The sequence below is a fragment of the Equus przewalskii genome, chromosome 13 (genome assembly GCF_037783145.1).
Source record: "Equus przewalskii isolate Varuska chromosome 13, EquPr2, whole genome shotgun sequence".
In the NCBI taxonomy this organism is placed as follows: domain Eukaryota; kingdom Metazoa; phylum Chordata; class Mammalia; order Perissodactyla; family Equidae; genus Equus; species Equus przewalskii.
This window is the reverse complement of record NC_091843.1, coordinates 84,144,019-84,170,984: the sequence shown is the minus strand read 5'-3', so window position 1 is coordinate 84,170,984 and position 26,966 is coordinate 84,144,019. Positions and strand designations below refer to the sequence as shown.

Here is a 26,966-nt window from a genome sequence, read left to right as displayed (position 1 = left end):
CGCTGGCGAGTAGACTCTCTGAGCTTCAGTTTCTTTCTCTGTAGAATGGCGATACTCGTGATACTTATATCCTAGGGTTATTGTGTAGTTTAAATTAAATGATGCGCATAAAACACTTAACCTAGGACCTGCCATGTAATTTTTGCTCAGTAAATGTTAGTTATTATTTTAAATTCCGTATCCATGAAGCTTACCTTGATCATTTCATCCCACCATAACTTGTTTACTCTGAATTCTCAAAGTACTACTTTTTTGGATGCTGAGTTATTTCGGTGTCTAAGTTCATAGCTGGTTATCCCATGCCATCATGATTCATTGTTTCGGTATAGTAGTACTCGTTCTGAATTAACTCTTTCAGACCCATCAGTTTATTTAGCTACTTGTGGGGGATACATTTTGCAGTTGCCTAGTCTTGGTGGGCCCATCCAGAGGTTACAGTATTCCATGAAAGAATAGTCTTATTACAATACATGAAAAAAGAGCTAGTTACAAAGCCTGGCATTCAGTATGACCCCACTTTTGTTTGAAAAATTGTGTATGTAAATATGTGGAGAGAAAACCGCTTAAATAGAAGGCTATATTTCAAAATACTATGAGGGATATGGGATTACGGTGATTTTTTTCCTTTCTTTATGAATATTTTTAAAATTCTGAAATAAACATATAACAAAAGTACAACCTCCCCGCCTCCCCCCAGAAAAATAAAAAGTCAGTCAAAATGAGATGTCTTATAGGAGTCTAGTGAAATGCTTATATGGCATTTTTTTCCAGGGCAAATTTCTCTTCCCTGCTCAGGAGCATGGAATTTGGCGTTCTAAACCTTAAATCTTCCCGAGTACTTCAACATATCAGACCTTACTTTTCCAAAAAGTTTTCAGCCCAGCCTATCAAGAACCCTAGCTCTTGCTCCTTTAGGAATTGATGGCTCTCCGTCTGGATCAGTATACAAGATTGGTGTCTTTAATTTTCAAGACAGAAACATTGCCATTTGCACATCTAACATCTAAGACAATGATTTTTAACCCATGATGCACATTGGATTTTTTTTAATGATGATCTTAAAAAATACTGATACCTGGCCCCTCCCCTCAGAGGTTCTAAGTTGGCCTGGGGCGGGGTCCAAAAGTTGAATTTTACAAGTGTCCAGGTGGTTTTGAAGTACAGCCAGGGTTGAGAAGCATTTCCCCAAGCCCTTGCTGGAGAGCTCAGTTGTTTAGTTATAAAAGTAGTAAATGCTTATTATGAAATCTATTTAACAGTATAATAGCGTATAAAGTGAAACTTACCTTCGCCCCAGGTGAACAACTATTAATGGTTCTTACAAGTTCCCACAAATTTAAGTATACATAAATCTTCTCTTTTTTTTCCCTCCTTCTTCTCCCCAAAGCCCCCCAGTACATGGTTGTATATTCTAGTTGTGGGTCCTCCTGGTTGTGCGATGTGGGACACTGCCTCAGGATGGTTTGATGAGCAGTGCCATGTCCACGCCCAGGATCCGAACTGACAAAACCCTGGGCCGCTGAAGCGGAGCCTGCGAACTTAACCACTTGGCCATGGTCTGGCCCCAAATCTTCTCTTTTTTTAAATGGTGTTATACTAAGCGTTATTATTATCTGGCTTGCTTTTATTTCCCAATATGTGGGGGACGAATTTCTCTATCAGTTTATACAGATTAGTCTCGTACTTTTTAATGGCCGCAGTGTATCTTCTCTGCAGAATTTCACTGGTCTTTTTAACCTCAGAGAGCTCCATCTGGAATGCACTGCCTAGTATAAGGACCCTGTTCCCTGTCCATTCCCCCATCCTTGCCCTCCTTCCTGTTGTCATTGGAAAGGGTTCTGTGTGGACCACATTCAGTTATGTCCCTAGGATCTTTACTAGGATATAGTTTAATGTTAATCATTTTTCTTTATTTATTATGAAATAATTCAGACATATAATAATCCCCCATGGAGCTACCACCCTACTAAAGAAAGTGTTGCCAAGACAGCTGGACCCATAATCCTCGCTGATCCTCCTTCCCTCCACCCTGTCCAGAGCCACTGCCTTCTTGACTCTGGTTTCCATCTTATGCATTACTCTATATTTTTACCACATAGGTATGTTTTTTGAAAGGATGAAGAGAATTATTTGACATGCTTTTAAACTTAATATGTACCATATCACACTATGTGTTCTTCTGCAAGTGGCTTTTTTCACCCTCAGTGCTATATTTATGAAATTCATCCATATGGATACGTATAATTCTAGTTGACTCGTTTTTGTCTAGTTATGATATTCCATTGTATGCATATACTGCAGTTTATCCATTTTCCTTCAGTGATGTTTTACATGATTCCAATTTGTTGCAAATGCAAACAGTACTGTTACTTGTCTTACACATGTCTCCTGTGCACATGAATCACTTATTCTGAGTCTAGGCTTTATCTAGGAGCAGGACTGTACAGTGTGAGGAATGTGTGTCTTTCCTGTTCTTGAAGGAGGCTGGACCAGTTTGGAATCCCGCCAGCAGAGTGTAAAAGTTGGTCCTTATGCTTTAAAATTAAGTTAGACTAAAAAATACTCGTTTGATAATGTTTCTGTATATTCTCCAAAATTGCTCATAAGGATATTTGCATTTCTGTTACTTAATATCTTTTACATGAAGTGCCATCTGATAAATCACTTTTTGTTTAATGCTAAGGAATTTCTTTTCCCCATGTGCATGCTGTACCTAACAGAAAGGTTGAAGTGAGTTACTGTCCTTCCCTGACAAACTGCCAGGCCTCTTGTTATCAGCCAGCGGCTGCTTCCTCTTTCATTCCTTTTGTCTTGGCTGCCAAGAAGGCAAGAGCTCAATTCAAGGTTCAGATGTAGGAACAAATTGGGTTTAGTTTTTCCCTTCTCTTCTCCATGGGTGTATTTCTCTAGCATGATTTTTAGAACAGTGGCATCAGAATCATAGAGTTGCTTGTTAAAAATGCTGCTCTCAGGTCGACTCAATGGCATAGTAGGTAAGTTCATACCTTCCGCTTCAGTGGCCCAGGGTTGGTGGGTTCAGATCCCAGGCACGGACCTACACACTGCTCATCAAGCCATGCTGTGGCGGCATCCCACATACAAAGTAGAGGAAGACTATGCAGATGTTAGCTCAGCGACAGTCTTCCTTCAGTAAAAAGAGGAAGATTGGTAACAGATGTTAGCTCAGGGCCAATCTTCTCACACACACACACAAATGCTGCTCTCTGAGGCCTGTTGAGACCTGTTAAATTGGAATTTCCAGGGTGAGACCCCAGAATTAGCATTTTAGAAGCTTGTGCTAAATTTGCTGTCTCAAATTTGAGAATCTACTCTATGGCTTGTAATCTTAGTTTCATATTTATTGTAATTCTTTCGTGATAATGTGTTGCTATTCTAAATAACTTAAAATCCTTTTTGTACTCAGTGGAAAAAATGTTGAAATCTAACTTTTATATGCATAAAATTTGGCTCCAAACTTGCTCTTAAAATTGGTTATTTTTGTATTATGAATTGGACATTTGCAATAGGAGGTTTAAAGTCATGCCTGCCGTCAGTACTCATTGAGTGCCTGCGCTGTGCTGTGCACTGTGCCGTGAGAAGCATAAATAAACGTGTGGGAAGCTGTGAACAGACAAGAGGCTCTGGGAGGCTGCTTTCTGAATGGTATAACCTCGTATGAACCTTTTCCTGAATAAGAAGCTTTTTTTATTTTTAAAGTAGAATTTTGGCAAACATATACATTTGGCTCTATTTACTATATTTATATCAGTGTAATGTGATATATGCACTCATCAGTGAAATATTTCTAGACACATGTTTCCGAGGATCATTAACATCTTTGAGTGCTTCACTGAAACAAGGTCTGTTGTTTATTATCCTGATAAATGCAAACTTAAACCTCATTGAACTCTTCAGACCCAGTAAGTTTTAGAAAAGCAATGAATTGTCTGGTTTAAAAAAAGCAAAACAATTGGCTTCTCTCAGCATAATTTATTTCTATTTATGTCAAATGTTGGTAGAAAGGAGTGTTTACATTATGTTGCCCCTGGTTAATAATTTTTATGCCGTGCTACGCACATAAACTCTTAGGGCACCCGCTACAGGACTGCTGTGTATTCAAATGACACTAGTGTGTTTATTTTGAGAGAGAATTGGAAGGTAGTACACATTCAGGTGCTTAAGTTATTTTAAATGTTTGCTTTGACTGTGTGGATGATAACTGATTTGTTTGCCCACTTTAGTTTAATGCATCAAACATTGATGGAGCACCTACTGTGGAGTATTTGTACTCTATTATATGTGTATATATATATATAGGACAGAAAGCAAACTTCTTGAATCAGTGCACATCTTCTACTTGGTAGTAAATACCAACACTAACAACCACATGAGAAGTGATATTTTACTAAATGAGCCGGCTGTTAGGAATTTTATTGGCATCAGAAATGTTGCCTTCCGAATGTCTCTATGGTTTATTTAGCTCCTTTTGCTGTGTCTAGCAAACAGGAGATCTCTCACTTTGTCTTTTTGATGGAAAGTGGTTGTATGAGTTTAATGCTTCCAAGTTACCTGTGGATTTGGTTTGAAGTGCAGGTCCTGGGCACATCCCTTGAATGCAGGTCCCCTGGAGGTAGCGTTGTAATTGGTATGATGATGGAGACTCTTGGACTCTATGTTTAACAACCTCTGCAGGTGACTCTGAAACATATCCAGATTTAGGAACCATTGTTCAATTTCAACTCTTGACATTTTACAGAAGGAAAAACAGAATCAGAGAGACTGTGATTGGCCTGAGGTCATAATGTGTGTTCAGTTATAAGGATGCATCCTCTGGTTGTGTTGGGTTTCCCTCTATTAGTCTTATTAATTAATCTTACCCCTGATGACTGATTAATTTTATCCTTCCTTTGATGACCTTAATTACTTATAGTTCTCACAGATATAGTTAAGGTTTGGAAAGAGCATTTGCTGTAATTATTTTCCTTTGAAATTCTTGGAACTTTCCCGCAGAGCGGACTGGTAGATGTGTTAGAGAGTGATTTGCCCAGACAGCACATCTTGGGTTTCCTTTGATAGGAAAACACACCCGTGTCCTTTTTAAGTGGCCTGCATATACTGTGTAGATGGTTCCAGTGAACATGGTTTCATGTGAGTCAGTACAAATTTGGCATTTTCCTGGATTGCTGTCTTGATTCTTAGCAATGTTTCCATTGACATTGAAAGATTGTTACAGTGGTTTTTGCTTGGTTATATTTGCAGTTCAGTGTTACAGTTTTTATAAACTGACTTTGAATACTGTAGTGTGATCTGATTGCAGCTGTTAGTAGAAACAATCATGCTAGAGAAAGAAATCTGTTTTTTGTCTATTATAATAACTTCATTGCTGCTAATAAAGTATTTTTGATATTGCTAGAAGAAAACTGGTCATTTAACCTGGTGATTACCATCATTTTGCCTTGTCTTAATGTAATATACAATAGAGTATAAAGTGTTCTTAAATGTATCATTTGTGATTTTTAAAAATAACATTTGTCTTTCTAATTACATTGTAATGCTTGTTCACTGTGCAAAATTTGAAACTGTGGAAAAGCTCAAAGAGATAAAACATTTTAATCACCTGTAATTCCACCGCCTGGAAATCACTGTTGTTTAGGTATATGGCCTTCCAGGCTTTTTTTAAGGGCACACATGTAGTGGTAAATCATTTGTGATTTCATTCCATTTCTGGATTAATGTTTATGTTTAATTAAGTGCAATACAGATCTACTACACATTTTTTATACCTTTTAAATACCTTGTGGTATCTACACATCTTTTAATAATTGGTATTTGCAGCTTTTTCCTCTTCTTGGACTTGAATTTTTTGGTTTTTTCCCTCATTCCTTACACCATCCTTCTCAAAAGTTAGAGTACTTTGTTATTTAGGAGATTATTCTCCTTTTGTAAGATTTGCATAAAATACAAAAAACCAAGAAGATTAGATACCCGTGCTGGATAGAATTATGCAAAGTTTTTTAGCAAAGTGAAATGACTAGAACTTCTTCAATTTCAAAAAGAAGGCAAAATAAGCTAACATAAAAACCTTCCTACACAAAGCACTTAGAGGACAAACAGAGTCTGATTCCACTTACATGAAGAGCCTAGAATAGGCAAATTCCTAGAGATGGAAAGTAGAATAGAGGTTCCTGGGGGCTGGAGGAGAATGGGGAGTTAGTGTTTAATGGATACAGAGTTTCTATTCGGGATGATGAAAGAGTTCTGCTAATGGACACTGGTGATGGCTGCACAACATTGTGAATGTGCTTTAATACCACTGAACTATACCCCTAAAAATGTTAAAATGGTGAAATTTAGTTATATATATATATTTTACCATAATTTTTTAAAGGCACTTAAAATATGTCAAAACATCCTGATGCAGTGCAAATAGTCATTGCCTCTGTTTACCAATTTTGATGTTTAAAATCCAATTACTTATCATTCAATGTGAAAAATCCTTTTTTCCCCTCTGTTAATTGTAGTATTTCTCCCTCATGCTAGCATTTTCCTTGCGTAAGGCCCAGCAATTGTAATTTGAAGAGACAGAGGCCCACCCTGTTTGCTATAATTTAGAAACATCTAGAATGTTATCTTAAAATGTCAAGATGTCATAAAAACAAACTCTTGTTCAAATTTTCATGAAAGTGTTCTTGATTTTAGAAACTGATTCTAGAAAGTAATAAACTCTTTTCTCCATTATGCTTTATTAAGCTTTGCTGACCTATATGAGGGTTAGAGGCGAGGAGGCAGGAGGGGATTAGAAAGATAAGGCAGCCGCCACTCCTAAAAATAGCACTGATTATTTTTTCTTAATCACATAACTGTAACCTGTCTCCTCACTCTAAGATGAAACCTAAAGAATGCATTTTACGTTTTTCACTACATTTGAATATAAATACAGACAGAATGATGATAATGACATATGTTCTGGAATTCCTTAAATCTCCCTATTTTAACATTTGAAAAATTTCAGAATCATTGTCCAGTAGTATGTCTTCTAAATGCTTGATGAGTTAATAAAAAATTATAAACCTTTTGTTAATTAATTTATACCCTGCCTCACTCCAAAACTTATTTTAGGCAGTTTGCTGGGATGTCTACAATAGAGAAAGATAGAGGGTAAAATGGTATCCAAAGACATTGGATCAAAGAGGAAAAAGGATAAAAAATAAAGTCAGGGTTGCTATTTGTTGTTATAAGGTGTTGTTCAGTTGTTTGCTAGTAACCAAGATGAAAAGGAAAATGTCTTTAAATGATAAAATTCTGTGTTCATCAGAATCATATAAAGACGTTATATTGCTGAAATTTATTGGAAAAATAAACTATATGTCTTAAGAGAAGTTAACGGAAACTATCTTGATCAATGAACAGTTCCCACAGGTACAAATGCACGCTTCCCCAGTGGCCTCAGTGACTGGTCAGTGAGCCAGCATTTCCTCAGGGTCTGCTGAGCGGCACTGCTACCTTATCAGGTGCTATGGAAAAATGAAATTGTGATAGAAAATGCACTGGCTCCTAATGCACCGGCTCCTAATGCACCGGCTTTCAAACTGTCCTGCAGGGTGTTAAGAGTCCCACAGAGCCTCCGCTGGATGGGAAAAGGGGCTTTAATAGTGCTGGATTCTTGGCCGAATCAGCCTTCCTTTTATCTCATCTGCAGAGTGAGCGCTTTGTAAACTTTGCTTTGAACAAAGGATTTAACAGCTAAAAGGATATTTGAAAACCACTGCCTAGTAGTAGAGTTGGGACCATTGTTTAGTAAAAATGCATCCAAGATCCCCTGAAGTCTGGCCTTGCCTCCTTAAGGACAGAAACCTTGTAATACCATGAGGCACATCACTACTGCCTGATTTTGGTGCCACGTATATAAAGCCATCCACCCACCTGTCCTGAGATTAAATTTTGTCTCTACTGCTTGGTATGTTTATGGTTTCTATTTTTACGTTAGACTTTAAATCCATGTAAATATATTTTGGAATATGGTTTCAATAGGGACACATCTTTATTTTTTTCTGAAATAACCAATTAGCTAGCATCTTTTTTTTTTTTGATTGGCACCTGCGCTTACATCTGTTGCCAATCTTCTTTTTTTCCTTCTCCTTCTTCTCCCAAAAGCCCCCCAGCACGTAGTTGTGTTTTCTAGTTGTAGGTCCTTCTAGTTGTGCTATGTGGGATGCCACCTCAGCATGGCCTGATGAGCGGTGCCGTGTCCGCACCCAGGATCCAAACCAGCAACACCCTGGGCCACCGAAGCGGAGCGCGAGAACTTAACCACTCGGCCACGGGGTGGCCCTAGCTAGCATCTTTTTTATTGATTGGTCGTTCATCTTTTCCCCCTGATTTGAAATCTCACCTTTGAATATCTTTCCCAAGAGCATTCTACAAATCCTGAGATTCCTAATGAGACCCACTCTATTACTGTAGTGTTTCTAGAAAGCACTTAAGTATAATATATAAACTGTTGCATTAAGATCATATCCATTAAGAGCTTATTTTATTCTAAATCTTGAGAATCAAAGACCCCCAAAATATTTGCCGTATCAGAGTATTTTATTATCAACCAAAGATTCATTATTTTTGTCAGCTCACAACCTGTCAGGAATAAAAGCAAACAATGTTCACTGGGGTCAAACTTTGTGATTCTAGAGAATTCAGAGTGGTTGCAGAGGTAGGAAAGTTTAATCTTCTCACTTTGTGGTAGGGGAAATATTAGCAAAGCAAACATTGAAAATCGAGATAAATAACAGCATTTGAACTTTGAAAAAGTAGCCAGAATGCTACTGAGTTAGCAACATTTCAGACATTATGTTCTGTAGTTACTGATTTTAAGATGGATAAAATTGACAGCACTTTGAGTAAAACCATATCAGCTCCATCATAGCTGTAGTGAATTGCAGTTTCTAAATGCCACTGATGACCGGAGCAGTCCTCCTGGTCTCCCCGATGTGTGGGGAAAACATTACACTCCATCTCCCCTGCCCAGGACGGGGCTCCAGCCACACGACGGGTAAGGCTCGATTTCACCAGGAGCTTCTCCAGAAGTCAAAGGTCTATTATGCCACTGTAGGTCACGTGTGAACTGTTGTAGCAAAACTAAATTAATGAAGGTATTTTGCTGAGAAAACAGTTACCAGAATTTACAAAGCTGACTAATACGTCGAAAACCTGGATTTTAGGTTTTGCTATTAACTGCATGACCTTGAGTGAGTATTACCTGATTATTCCTTTTTTTTCTTTCCAGTTTCCTTTTGTGCTAAACAGGCGTTTTCCTGAATGTGTTCTGTAGACCATTATTATCACAAGGTGCTCCGGGAGAAATTTTGGGGGTCCATGGTTAAACGAGTTAGAGAAGTGCTGTGTACCAGATCCCTCTCTAGGAAATGCACTGTGTGCAGTAGAATAGTAAAACCTCTGAGAAGTCTCACAGAGAAGAAACCCTGACATTTCTTAGACCGGTTTCTTGACATCTCTAAGAGCTATGTTCCATGAAGTCTACTTTAGGAACCTGTATTAAGTATCTGAGGTTACTAAACCTCTATAAATGTAGTTTTAGTAAAAAGTTTTATCTTCTGTAAATGAATTTTTTCAGCGTGGTGCTTTAGTTTGTAATATCAGTGTGGAATCTTCTTAAGGAAACAGTGGGGAAAGCCTTTAATTGTACAGTATCCTAGTATTTGTGGATTTTAAACAGAGCGATACACAGAAGTGTTATTTTCCCCTGTGAGTACCAAAACTTTGGTTTGAAATGTTGGTCGGAAAAAGGCAGAGTCAGAGATTTCTGTACTTTTCAGGAGCTCTGTCCAATGCCTCAGATTCTATCCAGAATGTTTCTACGGGGTGAAATTTGATGTTAGGCACTCTTTATATCCAACATATGTTTTCTTTTGTTTAATATAATTTCAGCTGTTATTGGCTCAAAGTGTATAGACTCTTAGGAATCTTTTATATTTGTTGTTCATAAAATAATGCCTGGCTTCCTAATAATAAAGTTAAGAGAAAAATCAAGGTGTCTTCATCTTGTTTGTAGGATGGGTGCTGCAGATAACATATACAAAGGACGGAGTACATTTATGGAAGAACTGACTGACACAGCAGAAATTATAAGGAAAGCAACATCACAGTCCTTGGTCATCTTGGATGAGTTGGGAAGAGGGACAAGCACGCATGATGGAATCGCCATTGCTTATGCCACACTTGAGCATTTTATTAGAGATGTAAGTACCTTGCATACCTTTGTGAGCATGAATGGTACATACTGTACAAACTGTTTTCCTGACCTCACTTTCTAAATATTCAGAATTATCTTATCTTTTCTTTATTTTTGTAAGGAAGATTGGCCCTGAGCTAACATCTGTTACCAATTCTTCCTCTTTTTGAAGGTTGTCCCTGAGCTAACGTGTGTGCCAGTCTTCCTCTATTTTGTATGTGGGACACTGCCACAGCATGGCTTGATGGAGCAGTGTGCAGGTCCACACCCAGGATCTGAACCCACGAACCCTGGGCTGCCAAAGCAGAGCACGCAAACTTAACCACTACGCTACCAGGCCGGCCCCTCAAAATTATCTTTAATTGTTGTAATTGATCCTATTCCTGCATTTGATCATTCCAGTACTGTCCATTGAACTCAGAGAGACTGGTCCTAAATAATTTCATGGTTCTTTGATGTGTCTTCCTTCCTTTGCTGAAGCAAAATAAACCTGGTCTGGTCAGTAGGAGAAAGGCCTCCCTGGAGATATTTCCACCCAGAACTGTATTTTATTATCCTTGGCAAACTCGAATTCAAGAGCAGGGACCATTCTTCTACAACCAGTCCTTGAGAAAAGGACAAAAAGGAGAGAGTGCCATGTCTCCCCATGAAATACTTTGCTCAGCAGTATCCCACAAGATCTCAGTGTAAGGCCTCTGATCTGGTCTCTCCTTCAGTGCAGATCCCTTTTTTCAGAATGTATTTCTAAGCATCTCAATGTGGAGCTTCATTTGGGTCCAACTTTCCATCCCTGTCGTCTCGATCAAGCTCTCCGCTTCAGTCGCTCTCTCTCTCTCTCTGTTCGTTTGGGTCTCCCCTTTTCTTTCTCTCCTTCTCATCACCTGCTCTTGAACCTTCCTTCTTCAGTTTTCCTTTTTCTGTTTTGGTCTCCACCTTTTTTACTCTTTTCTTTGTCCCTGTGTCTTCCTCCCATTTTCATTTCTTTTATTCCCATTTCATTTTCATTTCTTCCTCAAACAGCCAATGAAAGCATATTTTTACTTGTATTTCTTTGAAAAAGCATAGTGCAAAAATAAAATCCCTTTTTCTCTAAACTTTTGGGGCCCTCAGTTTTTTGTTTTCACAGTTAGATTACAGAGCTAATAATGACATGTTTCCTAGTTTGAAGTAAATTTGATTTTCTTTAAAAAGAAATTATTTGCTAAAAGATAGCTCAGGAACTTTTCTTTAATCATTGTAGAAACTGCCTATCACAGGTTCAGTACAGTCCTGTCACTCCCTCCAAAACACATTGTAAACATTCATTTAAGAGCCTTAGGAACAAATTATGGCGGCACTGAATTGGCCACCTTTGGGTTTGATTTCATTGTAGCTACTCTAGAGCAATGCATCAGTTACCATGCCTATAACAAATTACCCCAAAACTTAGTGGCTTAAAACGACAAAAATCATTTATTATCTCTCACAGTGTCTGGAGGTGAGGAATTTGGGAGCAGCTTAGCTGGGTGGTTTTGGCTCAAGGCCTCTCCTGAGGTTACAGTCAAGTTGTCAGCCAGGACTGCAGTCGTCCAAAGGCTTGACTGGGGCTGGCGGGCGCTCGTCCAGTGTGGTTCACTCACAGGGCTGGCAGGGTGGTGCTGGTGGTGGGCCAGGGCCCTCAGCTCCTTCCCTGTGGGCCTCTCCGCAGGGCTTCTTGAGGACCCTTACAGAGTGGTGCCTGGCTTCGCTGAGGACAATCCAAGAGGCCAAGTTAGAAGCAGCAGCGTGTTTTATGACCTCACCTCAGAAGCCAGCCACACACTGTCACTGCCATCATGTTCTCCTGACCACCCAGGGCCAGCCCTGATTGAGTCTGGGAAGAGGCTACTTAAGAGCGTGAACACTGGGAGGTGAAGATCTTTGGGGCTGTGTTGGAGGCTGGCTACCAAAAGCAGTTTGGCAATATTTCAGAGATTCATTTAAGAACCTTCAGGAAGAAATTATGTCAGAATTGAATTTGTCACTTCTGTTTTCATTGCTTCTATAGCAGTTTTTGGATTTTTTAAGTGTTAATGAAGAAAGTATTATTTTTAGATAAAATTTACCTTAGAGGTAGATCCTTGAAGAGGATTCTTCAGGAGCAGGAGCAAGAGTCCCTAACCCTTTTATGAAGAAAAATGTTTGTTTTCCTAGTGTCTTATGATTGCTGGGATGGGGAGGGGGGAGAGGGTGCTGTGTGTTGTGGCTGCAAGCTGAAAACGGCCTGGAGGAGAGCAGTGTTGGAACCCAAACCCTTCAGTCTTCTGGCTGGAAATGCCCATCAGCTTAGGAAGCAGCACCATGAAGACAGCTCGTCCGAAGATCCTTCAGCTTTCTGCAGATTTTAAGAGCAGCTTATCAAAGAAACCTTGCCTTCATAGGTTTATTTGGAATTGTTACAAGAGAAAAGGCACATGTTGTGACTTTTAATATGGTGAATGGCTGATGAATCAAAACTGGAGTTCTTTGATTTAATTACCCTCTCCAGCTAATCTTGAGACCAATATTTGGTGTTAACTTCCTTAAGATAGGGACTTATAGAATACATAGTAATATGTGCCTAAAAATAGTGCTTATTAAAGAATCCATGAATCCATACCGATACTAACAAAACAAAAATAAATTTTTAAATGGTGGGGGTACGGTGTGGACAAGGGAAAGCTCTTCTTTATAGAATGCTGGCTAATAAATAGAGAATTTTTTTAAAAAAATCAGTATTTACTAACCACCATAATAATAACTGATTTCAGGCAATGATGATCAATAGCTGGCAAAACTTTTGGAATTGAAAGATTGTTGAAGAAAAGGATATTTACACAGTCTCAAAATATTGCCCCACAAGTTATTTATTAATTACAAAGGAGAAGGGCGTCAGGGAAGAAATCTTCTGGGCACCCACTTAATCAAATAGTCAAATTTAGCATCCCGATAATGGGTCAAATTGACATCATGTGCCTCCTGATATGATATACTGAAAAGGGTCTGTCACCTCCATATGTATGTAATATTTCTGATAATAAGGTCTAATCTGAATCTAATCAGGAGGAAGTTCAGCAAAATCCAAATAGAGGGACGTTATGCAAAACAGCTGTCCTGAATATTTCAAAAATATTAATGTTGTAAAACACCAAAAAGAAAAGGCTAGGGAACCCTTCTAGATTAGTGGAAAGTAGAGAGACATGGCTAAGTCTAAGACTAAAACATGATGCTTGATTGTTGTGAGAGTTTTTTGGGTGGTTTGTTTTTTGTTTTTGGTGAGGAAGATTGGCCCTGAGCGGACATCTCTGCCAGTCTTCCTCTATTTTGTATGTGGGACACTGCTGCAGCATGGCTTGATGAACAGTGTGTAGGTCCATGCCCACAAACCCACAAACCCTGGGCCACCGAAGTGGATTGCATGAACTTAACCACTGTGTCACTGGGCCAGCCCCTGATCCTTGATTAAAAAAAAATAAAAATAGAAAACATTTATAAAGAACGTTAATGGGACATTCTTTATAAATTTAGTGAAATTTATAGGCTATCTGTTAAATAATAGTAATATATCCATGTTAAATTTCTTGAGTGTAACAATTTTATTCTGATTGTGTAGGAGAGTGTTTTTGTTCTTAGAAGAGAAAATATTAAGTATATAGGGATGAAGTGTCATGTCTGCAATTAATTCTCAAATGGTTAAGGAAAGGAAGGGATGTGTGTGTGTGTGTGTGCGTGTGTGCGTGCATGCGTGCAGGTGGGGAGGGAGAGAAGAAGGGGAAATATGGCAAAATATGAACAATTGGCTATCTAGATAAAGAGTGTATGGATGTTGATCATACTTTTCTTGCAAGTTTTATGAAGGTTTGAAAGTTTTAATTTCAAAAAGTTTTGAAAAGTTTTAATTAAAATAAAATTAAAAAATAAAATAACATTTATCATGTGTCTTATTGTTTTAGGTGAAATCCCTAACCCTGTTTGTCACCCATTATCCACCAGTTTGTGAATTAGAAAGAAGTTACTCACAGCAGGTGGGGAATTACCACATGGGATTCTTGGTCAATGAGGATGACAGCAAACCGGATCAAGGTAGGAAACATTCCTGCAGTGGGTACAACTAGAATGCTTGAGAACTCGAAGTTTGTAGGAACATGAACTTATTGCTTGTTAATAATAAAAGCTGTGAATGTTGATTGTGAATAACATTTGTCCAAATTAATTTTCTCTAAACTTTGGGTCAAATAAAGTTTGCATTTATTCTTGCCATCTCAGTCCTTTTCTAGTATTCCTTATCTTTCTACTAGAAGAGAGTGGGGTTAGGGGGATGTTTAGGTTTTCTTCTCAGATTCATCTCAGGAAAGATGCCCTAACAGTCAAGTGCAGAATATTATTAGTCATCTCTAAAATGCCCAATATATTTCCAAAAATATCACTTAACATTAATTACTAAGAGCCATATGCTATACTGGATGTGTTTTCTCTTAATTTGACAGGAGACTGAATCTCAAACAGGTAAAGGGGCTTGCCCGTATCAGCTGCCTGGTTTGGGGCAGAACTGAGCCTAGGATCCATGTCCTCTGCTTGCAGGTCTCCTCTCTTCTACTCTGCCAGAACTGCTATGTGGGATCTACAGTATTTTTCCTACTAGCCTTTCCACTTACACTAGTGCACTAAGGCCACAGAAATGAGACAGTTCATGAAAAAGAACACCATTAGCCAATAGAAATAGATTCAAGTGCTATAGGTAATGTAGTAGACTTTAGCATAGTTTCTTTCCTGCTCAGTAGTAACTTTTTTTAAGCTACCAGCCTGTGGGCCAGTGATGGTTTATGCAGTTGGTGTGCCACAATGGAAAATCCAATATGCAAGGCAATCCAAAGTCCAAATTTTATTTTGGAAAAGTAATACAGATGGACCTGAAAAAGAAATCAGGCAACTGGCCCAAATGAAACAAAGCACTGGACCTAAGATAAAGGTGATGTTAGGCAATCCTTGCCTTTCACCACCATGCAGTCTTGAAAACACATCATAAATTCTCTCTTGGAAGCGGTTTCATGTCTATTAATCTGCATCCAAAGTGACAGGAGGAGCTTATAAGCTTAGACCCACCGAGATAAACAAAATTGAGTTCACCCCCGCGGATGGGTCAAGATGAGCATTTGGTGCGAGCTGACTGCTAACCCAGAACCTCGCATCTCAAGTGTTTTGGCATTTTATTTTATTAATTTAGGTTTTTACTCATGAACATAATTTAAAACATTAAATGATGCTAAAAGGGTTATGCTAACAGGCAGCTGTCCCTTTCTTCTGTCCCTTCACTCCACACCCCCTCCCCATCCCAGTCCCAAGGCAACTGTTTCCAACTCTTTCACCATTTCTTCCGTATCTCTGAATAATGTGCTTATTTTCCCAGCTCTTGTTTCATCAACTTGACACGTACTGATTGACTTCTCATTGTGTTGGACGGAGGTCTTCAGCCTTCCCTCCCTCTCTCCTCCTAGTATAGTCATTTCACATTTTTTCTGTTTCACTCATATTCATTGTTTTCACTATTATTGCCTGTAAGTCTTGCTCACTCCTGAGCCACAGATGAAGACAAGTGCATTTCCTTTCTTTCTTTTACAGCTTTTTTTTTCTGAAGATAATGATTACCTTGTTTTTATTTTTTCATTTCATTGTTTTATTTGAATCTATAGCTGAATCTTCCTATACCCTCCAAAAGCCTTGCAAAACACATCTCGAGACATTTTTCCATGTGATCAACTTGTTAGTTCCACTTTTCCTCACTGGGGTCGTTCCTCCTGGAGCCCTTTGTCCTCCCGATCATCTGAATTGATTGCTCCCTGAGCCCGCTGCCCAGCTGGTGGCCTGAGACCTGCCTTTACTGTCATCCTAGGAATTCTCTTACCCTGTCTTCTGTGTGTTTGATTGCAAGTATCAGAACACTTGAACTCACACTGGCTCACACAATAAGGATACATACAATCTCCCATTACAGGAACCTCAGCGGGAGAGTGGGCTGCAGCCTCTCTTTCATGCACTTCTCCAGGCTCTGTCTTCCTGCTCTGCCGTCTTCATCATCAGGCTAGTGGCAAGGTGGCTGCAGCTCTTTCAGGCATCACATCTGGAATTGACCTTGTCCAAAGGAAGAAAAGGGACCAGCATTTCCTGTGACTCTTTCTTAGGAGCAAGGGAACTTTTCTCAGATGCCCACTGGCATCTCATCCTTGTCTCATCTCATTTTCAGAATTAATCATATGCTTATTCTTAAACCAATTCCTAGAAGTGCGAATGGCAGGGATGACTTTGATCAGCCTACAGTAAGAAAGATCAACTTTTGGAGCTGGATATATGGACACTGCCCCCTGAGTTGAATGGTCAGAGAGTCAATTCCTTATAAAACAGGGTTTTCTTAGGGTTGGAATAGATTTTGGGTAGGCTGCTAATAATATCAACTAAAGGAAGTAATATTTTTAAGACTTTGCATGAATGAAAATGTCTTCATTATACCTTCATACTTGATTTATAATTTAGCGAGGGCTAGAATTTTACTTTGAAAATAATTTTCACTCAGAATTTTGCAGCATTGCTCCATTGCATGCTCATTTCTAGTATCATTCCTGGCTATATCTGTGCTTCGTCTCTTACCTCTGACCTGACTCCTCTTCTGTCTACATCAGAGGCCATTATGTAGGGCATTCGGAAAATGCCCCAAAGCCCTTTTGGGTGGCTTCTGAGATACTATGCTTCTCTATTTCCCGTGGTGTGGGAGATAAAGCATGGACCAGCAGTAAGAAACCGTGTTTTAGTCTACTCCAGTCTATAAAATCTTGGACAAGTACCTCATCTACCTCTAAAATTTTATGAATCTATCCTAAAAGTGACCTCAGAAACTGTTTGATCAGGATACATGTCTTCAATAACTGCCTAGATAAGTTTGGCTTTAAGACAAATTTTGCTAAGTTCCCCTGTAACAAGCAGAAACATTAATTATTACTTCCACTGACTCTAAGCAGTGTCCGATAAACTTGTCAACAATATCCATTTAAGTAATAGTCATAGCTTTAAGTAAAGTCCTCACCAAGGTCTGTTATTGTGCGGCTGTAAAGAAGTGAGTTGTTTTTACCATAGTCTTGCCCCCCAGCTCTCTGCCTCCACGTTTCCATCACACACACACTCCGTCCTTCTCCCGTGTGCTGTCCTTTCTCCTCTGCCCCCTGCGCCTCTCCATCACGTACGTGCGCTCTCCCCTCTCCTCGCAAAGAGCGCTGAAGGACAGTCTTGAGGCAGAACATAACTATAGAAAAAGCTCCCTCAGGTGGTTATGGAAGAGTGGTCACGTTATTTACCTTGATGGTCTGAGAACTACCGTAATTAGTACTGACGTGGAGACTAGCATGTGATGATAAATTCAGCAACTGTTGTACTGAGGTATCTTAACAAGTTATTCAGAGCAATATAATATATAATTTTACTATATTTTGTGGCTATATTATATAGAAAAAGCATTTTATAGCTATATATTGTATATGTACATTTACAATATATAGTATATATATATGTGTGTATATGTATACACACGTATGTGTGTATGTGTGTGTATATGCACATACATGTATATATATGAAGCAAAAAAGCCATCAGCAAAGCAATTTTCAAGGAGTTTTTGTGGCATTTAGTAGGCTTTCAGAAAAGGATGGGCGGGGTGGGTGGGTGGATAGATGGATAATGAACGGACAGATGGACAGACAGATGAATGAACCTTTTTTTTTTTTAGAAAGACCAGCATGGAGGCTAGATTATAGAGGAGAGGCTGGAAGGAGGGACGTCAGTTAGGACTAAGCCAGTTGAAGTGATAAAGACTATTTTTCTGTCTTAAAGATGAGAAGAGTTTGCTTTTTAGATTGCCTTCTACTGTTTACTTCACTTTTGGTCTTGGGAGCATCAAAAACTAACAGAAAATTACCCAGGTCAGCAGGCTCTGATTTCTGCATGCTTCTTTCCCAGTCTGTGCCCACCCACTTCCTCACCTGTTCTTTGTGCTCCTTAATTTTTATTTGGAGGCAAAAGGTATTCTTAGTGCTTTGTAATGTCGGTTTTAGTCTCTGTATTCTTGAGAGTGTCAGCATTCTTTTTACCTCCTACTTCCAGCACCCACCCTTCGAAAGATATTATGTGTCTGAGTTCTTAGAGGAGGTTACAGAAAATTCCATTATTCTTTTTCTCTGTTGTGTTCAGTCTTTTGCCTTTATAGTTTTTAGCTGATAAAAGAATGAAGTGTACACATTCTCAAGTGAAATAATGTATGAGAACAGCTCTTGTTAAACTTAAAATATGTGTAGCAGGGTCTCAGAAATTGGGAATCTGGTTCATCTTGGACATTTTTGGAGCACAGTGCAGTGATACTGAATTTCATGATAAAAGCTGCATCATCCTGAGGTGCTTTAGATTTATCGAAGATTAAGCTCTGTGCAGCATTGTCTTTGTATTACTGTACTTCATTCGATCCCAGTTCTTTACAAGTTTTGAGTCCACGTGTATGTGTATGTGCGGAGGACCGGGTTCCCCGGGAGGCAGATTCTCAGATTTGCGTGCCAAGTTTATCAGGGAGCGTTTTCATGATCGACACCTGAGGGCAGGAGTGGGCTGGGCTGCAGTCATAAGGCCTCATCCAGCCCTGCAGAGAGCTCTGACACTGGCATGGTCCTTCAGAGTTACCTCAGCTGGGGGTGAGGGAGACAGGAACCTATTGCCACATGACAAATTACCCCAAAACATAGCAGCTTAAAACAACAAACAATTATTATCTCATAATTTCCGTGGGTCAGGAATTCAGGGGTTCCTCACTGAACACCCGAACGGAACACCGTGAGAGCTCTAGAGCTGACCACCTCTACCTTACAGTGTCTCACCAGGCTCTGGTCAAGATATTGGCCGAGGCAGCAGTCGCTTCAAGGCTTGACCGGGTCAGCCCACTTCCTAGCCCATTCACATGGCTGTTGGCAGGCCTCAGAATCTCTGCTTCCAAGCTCACTCACGTGGCTGTTGGCAGGCCCCCAGGCCCTCACTGACTGTTGGCCAGAGACATCTGTTTCTTTCTGTTTGGGCCTCTCCATAAGGCAGGCTGCAACATGGCAACTGGGCTCTCTCAGAGCAAGCAAGAGAAAGTGCCCACGACAGAGGCCACAGTCTTTTGTAATCTAATCTCAGCAGTGACATCCCATCATTTTTGCCATATTCTGTTTATCAGGAGTAAGTCACTGGGTCCAGCCCACACTCAAGGAGAAGGAATGACACAAGGGCATGAACAGGGGAAGGCAGGGGTCTCTGGTGGACATCTCAGAGGCTGCCTGCCAACCCCACAGCAACCAGTCACTGGATGCAGGCTGCCCACGACGGGACGTGACCTTGGGTGAGGCAGCTCTCTGCAGCTGAGCCGGTTCCCAAGGAGAGCACTCCGCCGAGGCTTGTGGCTAACACCTTCCTCACAGCCGGGCAGTGAACCCTGCAGGCCTAAGTGGGGTCTGGGTAATACTGAACAGCATCCACTTCAGTATGTATAACTCTTAGTTAGCTAGCCTACTTTATAAACCAGAATTTCTCAATCTTATTTAAACTGCACAACATGTAATATTTCCTTATCTGTTTTTGTTGTTTTGTTTCCAGCACTGTTAGAAACATCATTTATATATGTTACTTTACAGAGTGTATTACATACAAGACTGTTTGGCTCTTCTTTCACTGGAATAAGGCTTTTTTTTAAATCTGTTTTAAAAGGAGAAATTGTATTGTACCATGTATCAAAATCACTCTCTTTGATATGGAAGTTCAGTTCAAATTTTTAAGTGAGGAGCATAAAACTAAATACTTCTTAGCTTATAATGAATCATGGTTAAAAACCAATTTAAGTGAACTAAAAGATAGAACCTAAATGTAAAAGCATTTTCAAAATAGTATTTACCCTTTTTCTAGATATGTAAAATTGATAAAAGGAGCTAACAGGTGATTAGGAACTGTGGGTTTCTTTTTCAGACTGTAAATTTTAATAAAGTTGTAAGAATTTATATTGCTTCTTTAATCCTCTAATTTCTTTGAACCTTCAGGCATGGTTTCCTTTATCTCCTTTTTTCTTTTAACTGATTTTGTAGGTGAAGAAGAACAAGTCCCTGATTTTGTCACTTTTCTTTATCAAATAACCAAAGGAATTGCAGCAAGGAGTTATGGACTAAATGTGGCTAAACTAGCAGATGTTCCTGGAGAAATTTTAAAGAAAGCAGCTAGCAAGTCAAAAGAGCTGGAAGGATTAGTCAACATGAAAAGGTCAGAATGATTGTGCTGCATTTTTTGATTTATAAAGAAACCTTCTGAGTTGTCCAAGGAAGAGGATTGTCCCATAAATGAACATCAGATCTGTCTTTAAACACCTCCTCAAATATTCCTAATCATTAATTACAATAAAATGAAAACATTTCTTCCCAGAGCTCATGTGAATTCAGCCTGTCTTCTTAGCTAGCTCCTTATCTAGTAAGTTGCTAAATTGGTTTCTCAGTCATTTTTCTAAAGAATTAAATTAACTCCTTAATGTGTACCAACACAGTTGCTTAAAAAGTTCATTTATACAAGAAATTACTAAAAGAAACTTCAATATATAAAAGCTCAGAGTACTTCTTTTATTCATATGTTGCATTCAGATATGCAGTGGTTGCATTCAGAAATTAAGAATTGTGTCGGGACATGACTGAAAATAATAGCATTACATAACTAGATAATTGTAGTCGTTGTCCACATGTCACTTATTTTGTGGATTTGTTTGTGACAAGTTCTTCATTCTAAACTGACTTTCCTGTCACCTAGGATGCTTACGTACACATTCTACCTTTTACCCTTGATATCCAGCCAGGAGGTAGTCAGTATATAAACAAATCTTAATGTAAACCTGAGATATACTTTGGAAGGAAGATATTCCTAAGAAAATGTAGTATTAATAAATAACAAATTATAGCCTTTGTTTCCCAAATATAAGGTTATGTTATAAAACAACAGAAACTCCTCATTCACCTCCTGTCCTGTCCCTGCCCTGCCTGGAGAGTCTGATCTGCCTGGGGCAGGACATCACTACCCTGGTCTAGAACCATATGACCGTGAGTGAAGAGATTCTTGGTCAAATAGAAAATCTTGGCTGGCCAGCATATTTTTCAGTTGTGGATATCGTTACCAAATTTAAATATTGAAATATTAATACCTAATATTAGTTGAAGCCAGCCCTGGTGGTCTAGTGGTTATAATTCTACACTCCCACCACCGTGGCCGGGTTCATTTTCAGTCAGGGAACCACACGACCTGCCTGTCGGTTGTCATACTGTGGCAGCTGCGTGTTGCTGTGATGCTGAAAGCTGTGCCACCTGTATTTCAAATACCAGCCGGGTCACCTATCATGCACAGATTTAACTGGAGCTTCCAGAATATGACAGACTAGGAAGAGGGACCTGGCCACCTACTTCCAAAAAAATTGGCCATGAAAACCCTGTGAATAGCAGCAGAGCATTGTCTAGTAGAGCGCCAGAAGGTGAGAGGATGGCACAAAAAAGACTGGGCAGTGTTCCACTCTGCTGTACACAGGGTCTCTAGGAGTCAGACACTGACAGTAACAGCAAATATTAGTTAAAGAAACAATTGCCAACTTGTATGTTGAAGTACAGTTTTGCAACCAACTTCTTTTTCCTCTTCCTTCCTCTCGTGCTTCTGCCTTGTGCTGCACACCTTGCAGTGGTAAATGGTGATTGACTGGGTCCAAAGTGCTGGAATATTAGAAGTGACTTGCACCTTCCTCTGCTGACGTTCTCTTCTGGATCATTTCTGCAATACCAAATTAGAAGCAAATGATGTCATCAGTGACAGCCTATTTCTAATTATTTGTTACAAAGTAGATGAATATAAAATTTTTCCAGAGTGAAAAGTAATCATCTATGAGAGTTAAAAATAAGCTTAACCCTTAGTTCTTTGCAAAGTCCAAAGACAAATTTAATTCTTTTGTTGTCTTATTATTTTTCTTTTTCCCTAAAGAAACTAGAATAAAACTTTGCCTCAAAAGATTTATCTGCCAGATGGCAGTAAAATACGATAGTTTATATTTGTTGCTGCTATATAGCCTATAAAGCAAGAACAATAAGATTCACAGATTATTTATAAATATTTTAACTCTTCCCACTAGTATTTGACATTTTGAATTCTAGGAAGTTGTCTTGACAAGACAGAGAACTGTAGGAAGAGATTGCATTGCGATGGGATTCTGTTGATTTATCAGGACACTATACTTGTCATTTTACATTTTCACTAAAAGTGCTTATACATCAATTCCATTGGCCAGATCAAAGAAACCAAACCAAACCTTGTGCATCACATGTGTTTGTTATAATAGCTAATATTTATTGAACACTTACTGTGCACAGAAACAAATCTGAGCAGTCATTTGCAGTAGCCTAGACACCGTGTGCCAGCTACAGTTCTTACTGCTGTATATACATTAACTCACTTAATCCTTAGGACAACCTTTTGAGGTAAGTATTGTTGTTAGCCCCATGTTATAGTTGGGGAAAACGAGGCCAAGCGAGAGTAGGAAAACAGGGTCAACAGAGCTAGTTAGAGGTGGAGCAGTAATTGGAACTCAGATACTCCTGCTCCAGACCCTAAACACTTAACTGGGTTGCTCTTCTGCAGAAACAAGTTGGTCTATATTATGTTGGCATTTTACTCCTTCCTTAGCTCGCTTTATTTTATTAAATCCATTTTACTTTTCATCCTGGGGGCAGACACAGCCCCTGGCTGAGTGAGAAGAGGGAGGGGGCTGGGCTGTCCCTTCGCTGGAGGCAGGAGTGCTGAGCACAGCCCCGCCGCCTTGCTTACAGCAGCGGCACTGAAAGCTCCTTTCCCCAGAGGCGGATGCTGACCAGCTTCCTCGCCGCAGAGCCCTGCCTCGTGTTCCAATGTCGTAGACTCTTCGTAGCTTTCCGTGAGAAGTTCTGTCCCCGCCACAATTTCATTTATAAAATAAATAATATTTTATTTTCTCTCCAGGAAAAGGCTAAAGTGTTTTGCAAAGTTATGGACGATAAATGATGCAGAAGACCTGCGAAAGAGGACAGACGAGTTTGAAATGGAAGAAATTACAGAGTTCTCTTCCTGATTAAAATGAAGACTACACTGTTGAACGAAAACTAGAGAATTAAAAATATCAATTGTACGAAACAACTCTCCAGTAACAGCCCCTCTTGGGTGACGTGAGGGTAAACTGTGACTGCGGTAATGCCTGTTAGAAACAGAGAGGCCTCTGTGTAGAAAGTCTGTTGCAGGTTCCTGTCATCCTGACTTTTAAAACTATAAACACTTGAATACTAAGACTTCTCTTATGTAATTAGAAAGTTCGTGGGCAGTAAGCTTCACATTAAAATGAAAAACTTCTAAATAAAGCCTAAACTGGTAGAATACAGTTCATGAAGTTTTAGAGAATGATATAAAAACTTAATTCATATTTTTATTTGTTTCAGTTCAGATAATTTGGAACTGGGTGAAGTGTCTGGCAGGAATATACCTTTTAATTTGAACTAAAATAATTTTATAATATCACCAGTTTATTCACTATGAGCATGAGAATTTTTGATAAGAAATAGAATTACCAAGCTTTTAGAAACTAGAGCACAGGAAGAATGAGATCATATGAAATCTGAAAAGTTAAATATTGTCATAGTTTTAAGCAACTTAAAGATTCTTGGATGAAATTGTCATTCATTCAAGTAATAAACATTTAATGAATATTTGCTATAAATTATTATTTTTCCTGTTCAATATTGGGATTTTCAGCTATCTGGCAATTGTTACTTTTTAGTAACAATTTTAATTATGGAACCAAGATTGCTGCTTCTACTAAATCCACGGAACTGAGCTTATTCATTTTGGACCTTTCTGTTAGCCAATATAGCGAGTGTGCGATCTCCCCACTATTGAACCTTATACATTTGTGGACTCTTAACAGTGCTCCCTCCCTGCGTGTTTAGGGTGACACGTGCTCAACCATGTCCCTGAGTTTTTTACAGCACTTACAGCCTGGCTTCTCAATTCTGTGTGCTTTTTCTTTCTAAATACATGATCTTGCATGGAGGCTCTCCATCCTATTTCCCAACCATTTGTTATTCCTGCTCAGTTAAATGTCTTCCCCACGTTTGATGGACGTATTTCTAATTCCTTCTGTAGATTATTCCCTGCAGTGGCCCTCACAGTGACCACTGGGCACAGGAGTCAACGTAGTCTCCCCATGTTGATGCAGAGTGGCTGGGCACTTCACTTTGGAGTCACTCACACGTTGGCTGATTCCACCATCCCTCCAAGAATATTAACATGTAGTGAAATTCTCAAACTTGTCTCAAAATAGAGTTAGTTGGAATTTGCTCTTTAAGTTTTAAAAAGAACAATACTTTTTAAACAATGTTTCAATAGTCTGTATGACTGTAAATGTTTTATATTCTTTCTAACAAGATTTCAAAGGTAGTGCCTTAACCTTACTGGCAGGCCAGCAAGAAAAGGGAATGAATCCAGGAATGTCTTCCCCATGCCTGAGGGAGCTGCAGGGACCAGCAATCACTGGTAACCTCCAAGTGGACATCTCTGGCTTGCCCAGGCCCGCATCAACATTCAAGCAGGCGAGAGTTCCAGGAGCAGTGTGTCCAGCAAGTGGCAGTACACAGTGTCTGGCAAGTGACGGTGCAGAACATTACAAGGTAGATTCTCTAACCTGGAGGAGGATGTCAGCCAGCCAGCCAGTGTGCAGGAGGTCAGGCCTGCTCCAAGTTTGGGAGAAGACCAGCACTGCTAAACTACATTGCTAAGTGAGGCTCATTCTCAGCCAGGTCACTGAGGTGTTGAAGGGAAAATGGTGGTGGGGTCCCAGTCGTGAAGATGGCACAAATGCAATGGAAATTGGGAAAGATGCAATTGATTGGGTACATACTCCAGATGCCAAACTTAAGGCTGCAATTCTAACGTTAGAATGTTAACGTCTTCGAGATATTGACTTCCTTTCCTTGGATACGTACCTCGAAGTAGGATAGCTCGATCATATGGTAGCTCCCTCAAATAATTCCAATGTGCAGTCAGGTTTGTGAGCCACTCATCTCAGTGATTACAAATAACTGAGCAATATTTTTCATTGAATTGACAGTCATTTGGTCTGTCTCTCCTCTGCTTCATCTATTAGGACAAAGCATGGCCTGCTGTAGACCCCTAATAAGTATTTGTTGAAATAGAAAAGAAAAAGCAAACTCTTTCAGATTAGAAACCCAATGAAAAGACTCCTTTTTTCATAATCAAGACACGATTTCACTAGGGGTTAAAGATCTATGCAGACGTATACTATATCTTAAAAAGAAAATAAAAATTTCTTCTGACATTTTGTCCAAGTTTGAGCCTGTTGTCGTGGTAGTAGTGGTAATGGGGCTGGTGAAACAGTGCCCACTGCATGAATTCTAGGTAAAGACTGGGTTGAATCCAGTGTGGTCCACAAATTAATGCAGACCTTGACTAAGTTCCACGTTCGCTATTAATTACCGCTGTGCTGTGTGGTTATAAAAGTGCTATTTGTTACTCCACACCAAGGATATGGATGGAGAGAGATGGGAGCTTGAGTACCATCTGCGGGTTCTGACTCTGTAATTGCGTCAGTGCCTCCCTGGAATGTCGTGGTTAGTGTACGCGATTGTTGTTGGGTTTATTAATGTCCAGAGAAGTGTCACTGCTGGGGGTATCAATTCTGGTTTGCTTGGGACAGTCCTGTTCTCCACCTGTTTTCCTGGCATATTTATTAAAAGCCTCTTTCACTCAAAAGTGTCCTGCTCTGGATAATAAATTATGTGTTTACCCCAGTTATAGGTGCTGTTTCATGGGCACACTCACGTACTTGATAGATTTTGAATGTCGTCTTAAAAAATCCATTTTTTCCTTACCCATTGTATGAGCTAATTTTTATCCCAAAGACCTGCCAGTTGTTTTTGCCCGTTGATAATAAATGCTTCATATTGTAGCATTTAGAAACTACAACTCTCTGCTAATTGGCATGTCAGAGCTTTCCTACATAATCTGTCTTTGAGACTAAATCCCCAAAGATACGTTGGCATCTGCCTTGTTTCCTTGAAGCCGTGGTGAAGACTGTGCACCTGCGTGACTTCTGAGACGCTAGCAGGGATACAGGGCTGTCGTCTTACAGAAATAATTACTGTGCTCTGGAGGAAGAATCCTTTTCTCTAGTTGTTCTGTCCTTTGCTCAAATCCTCCCTTCATAGCCTTTGACTATATCCTCTTTTTTTTTTTTTTACATTCAGAATGGTCTGTTATTTCTAAATCAGAAATATTGTATGCTCTTTTAACTTCTTTTCAGCTTCAAGCTCCTATTTTTAAACCTCACTTCCATGAAGCTCCCTCATTGGATGTAGGGATGTCCCTCCCTCTATCAGAATCACCTAAGGAGGTTTTGGTTTGTGTTTTTTTTTTTTGAGGAAGATTATCCCTGAGCTAACTACTGCCAATCCTCCTCTTTTTGCTGAGAAAGACTGGCCCTGAGCCAACATCCATACCCATCTTCCTCTACTTTATATGTAGGATGCCTACCACAGCATGGCTTTTGCCAAGTGGTGCCATGTCTGCATCTGGGATCCGAACCGGCGAACCCCAGGCTGCCAAGAAG

General features: G+C 39.5%; 1 protein-coding gene across 2 annotated transcripts in view; it reads left to right on the top strand.

The window, feature by feature from the left end:
• The window catches only part of MSH3 (mutS homolog 3), a 157,870-nt gene extending 131,760 nt beyond the window's left edge, over positions 1 to 26,110 (top strand). For both annotated transcript variants that reach the window (XR_011525691.1, XM_008518033.2), the window contains 4 exons: positions 10,067 to 10,253; positions 14,197 to 14,326; positions 20,386 to 20,557; positions 23,312 to 26,110. Coding sequence is in view for 1 of the 2 variants with exons in the window: in XM_008518033.2 (XP_008516255.2) it covers positions 10,067 to 10,253; positions 14,197 to 14,326; positions 20,386 to 20,557; positions 23,312 to 23,420 (598 nt within the window). In the remaining variant the exon portion in view is untranslated. The remainder of the gene's footprint in view (positions 1 to 10,066; positions 10,254 to 14,196; positions 14,327 to 20,385; positions 20,558 to 23,311) is intronic.
• Positions 26,111 to 26,966: the final 856 nt, after the last annotated feature.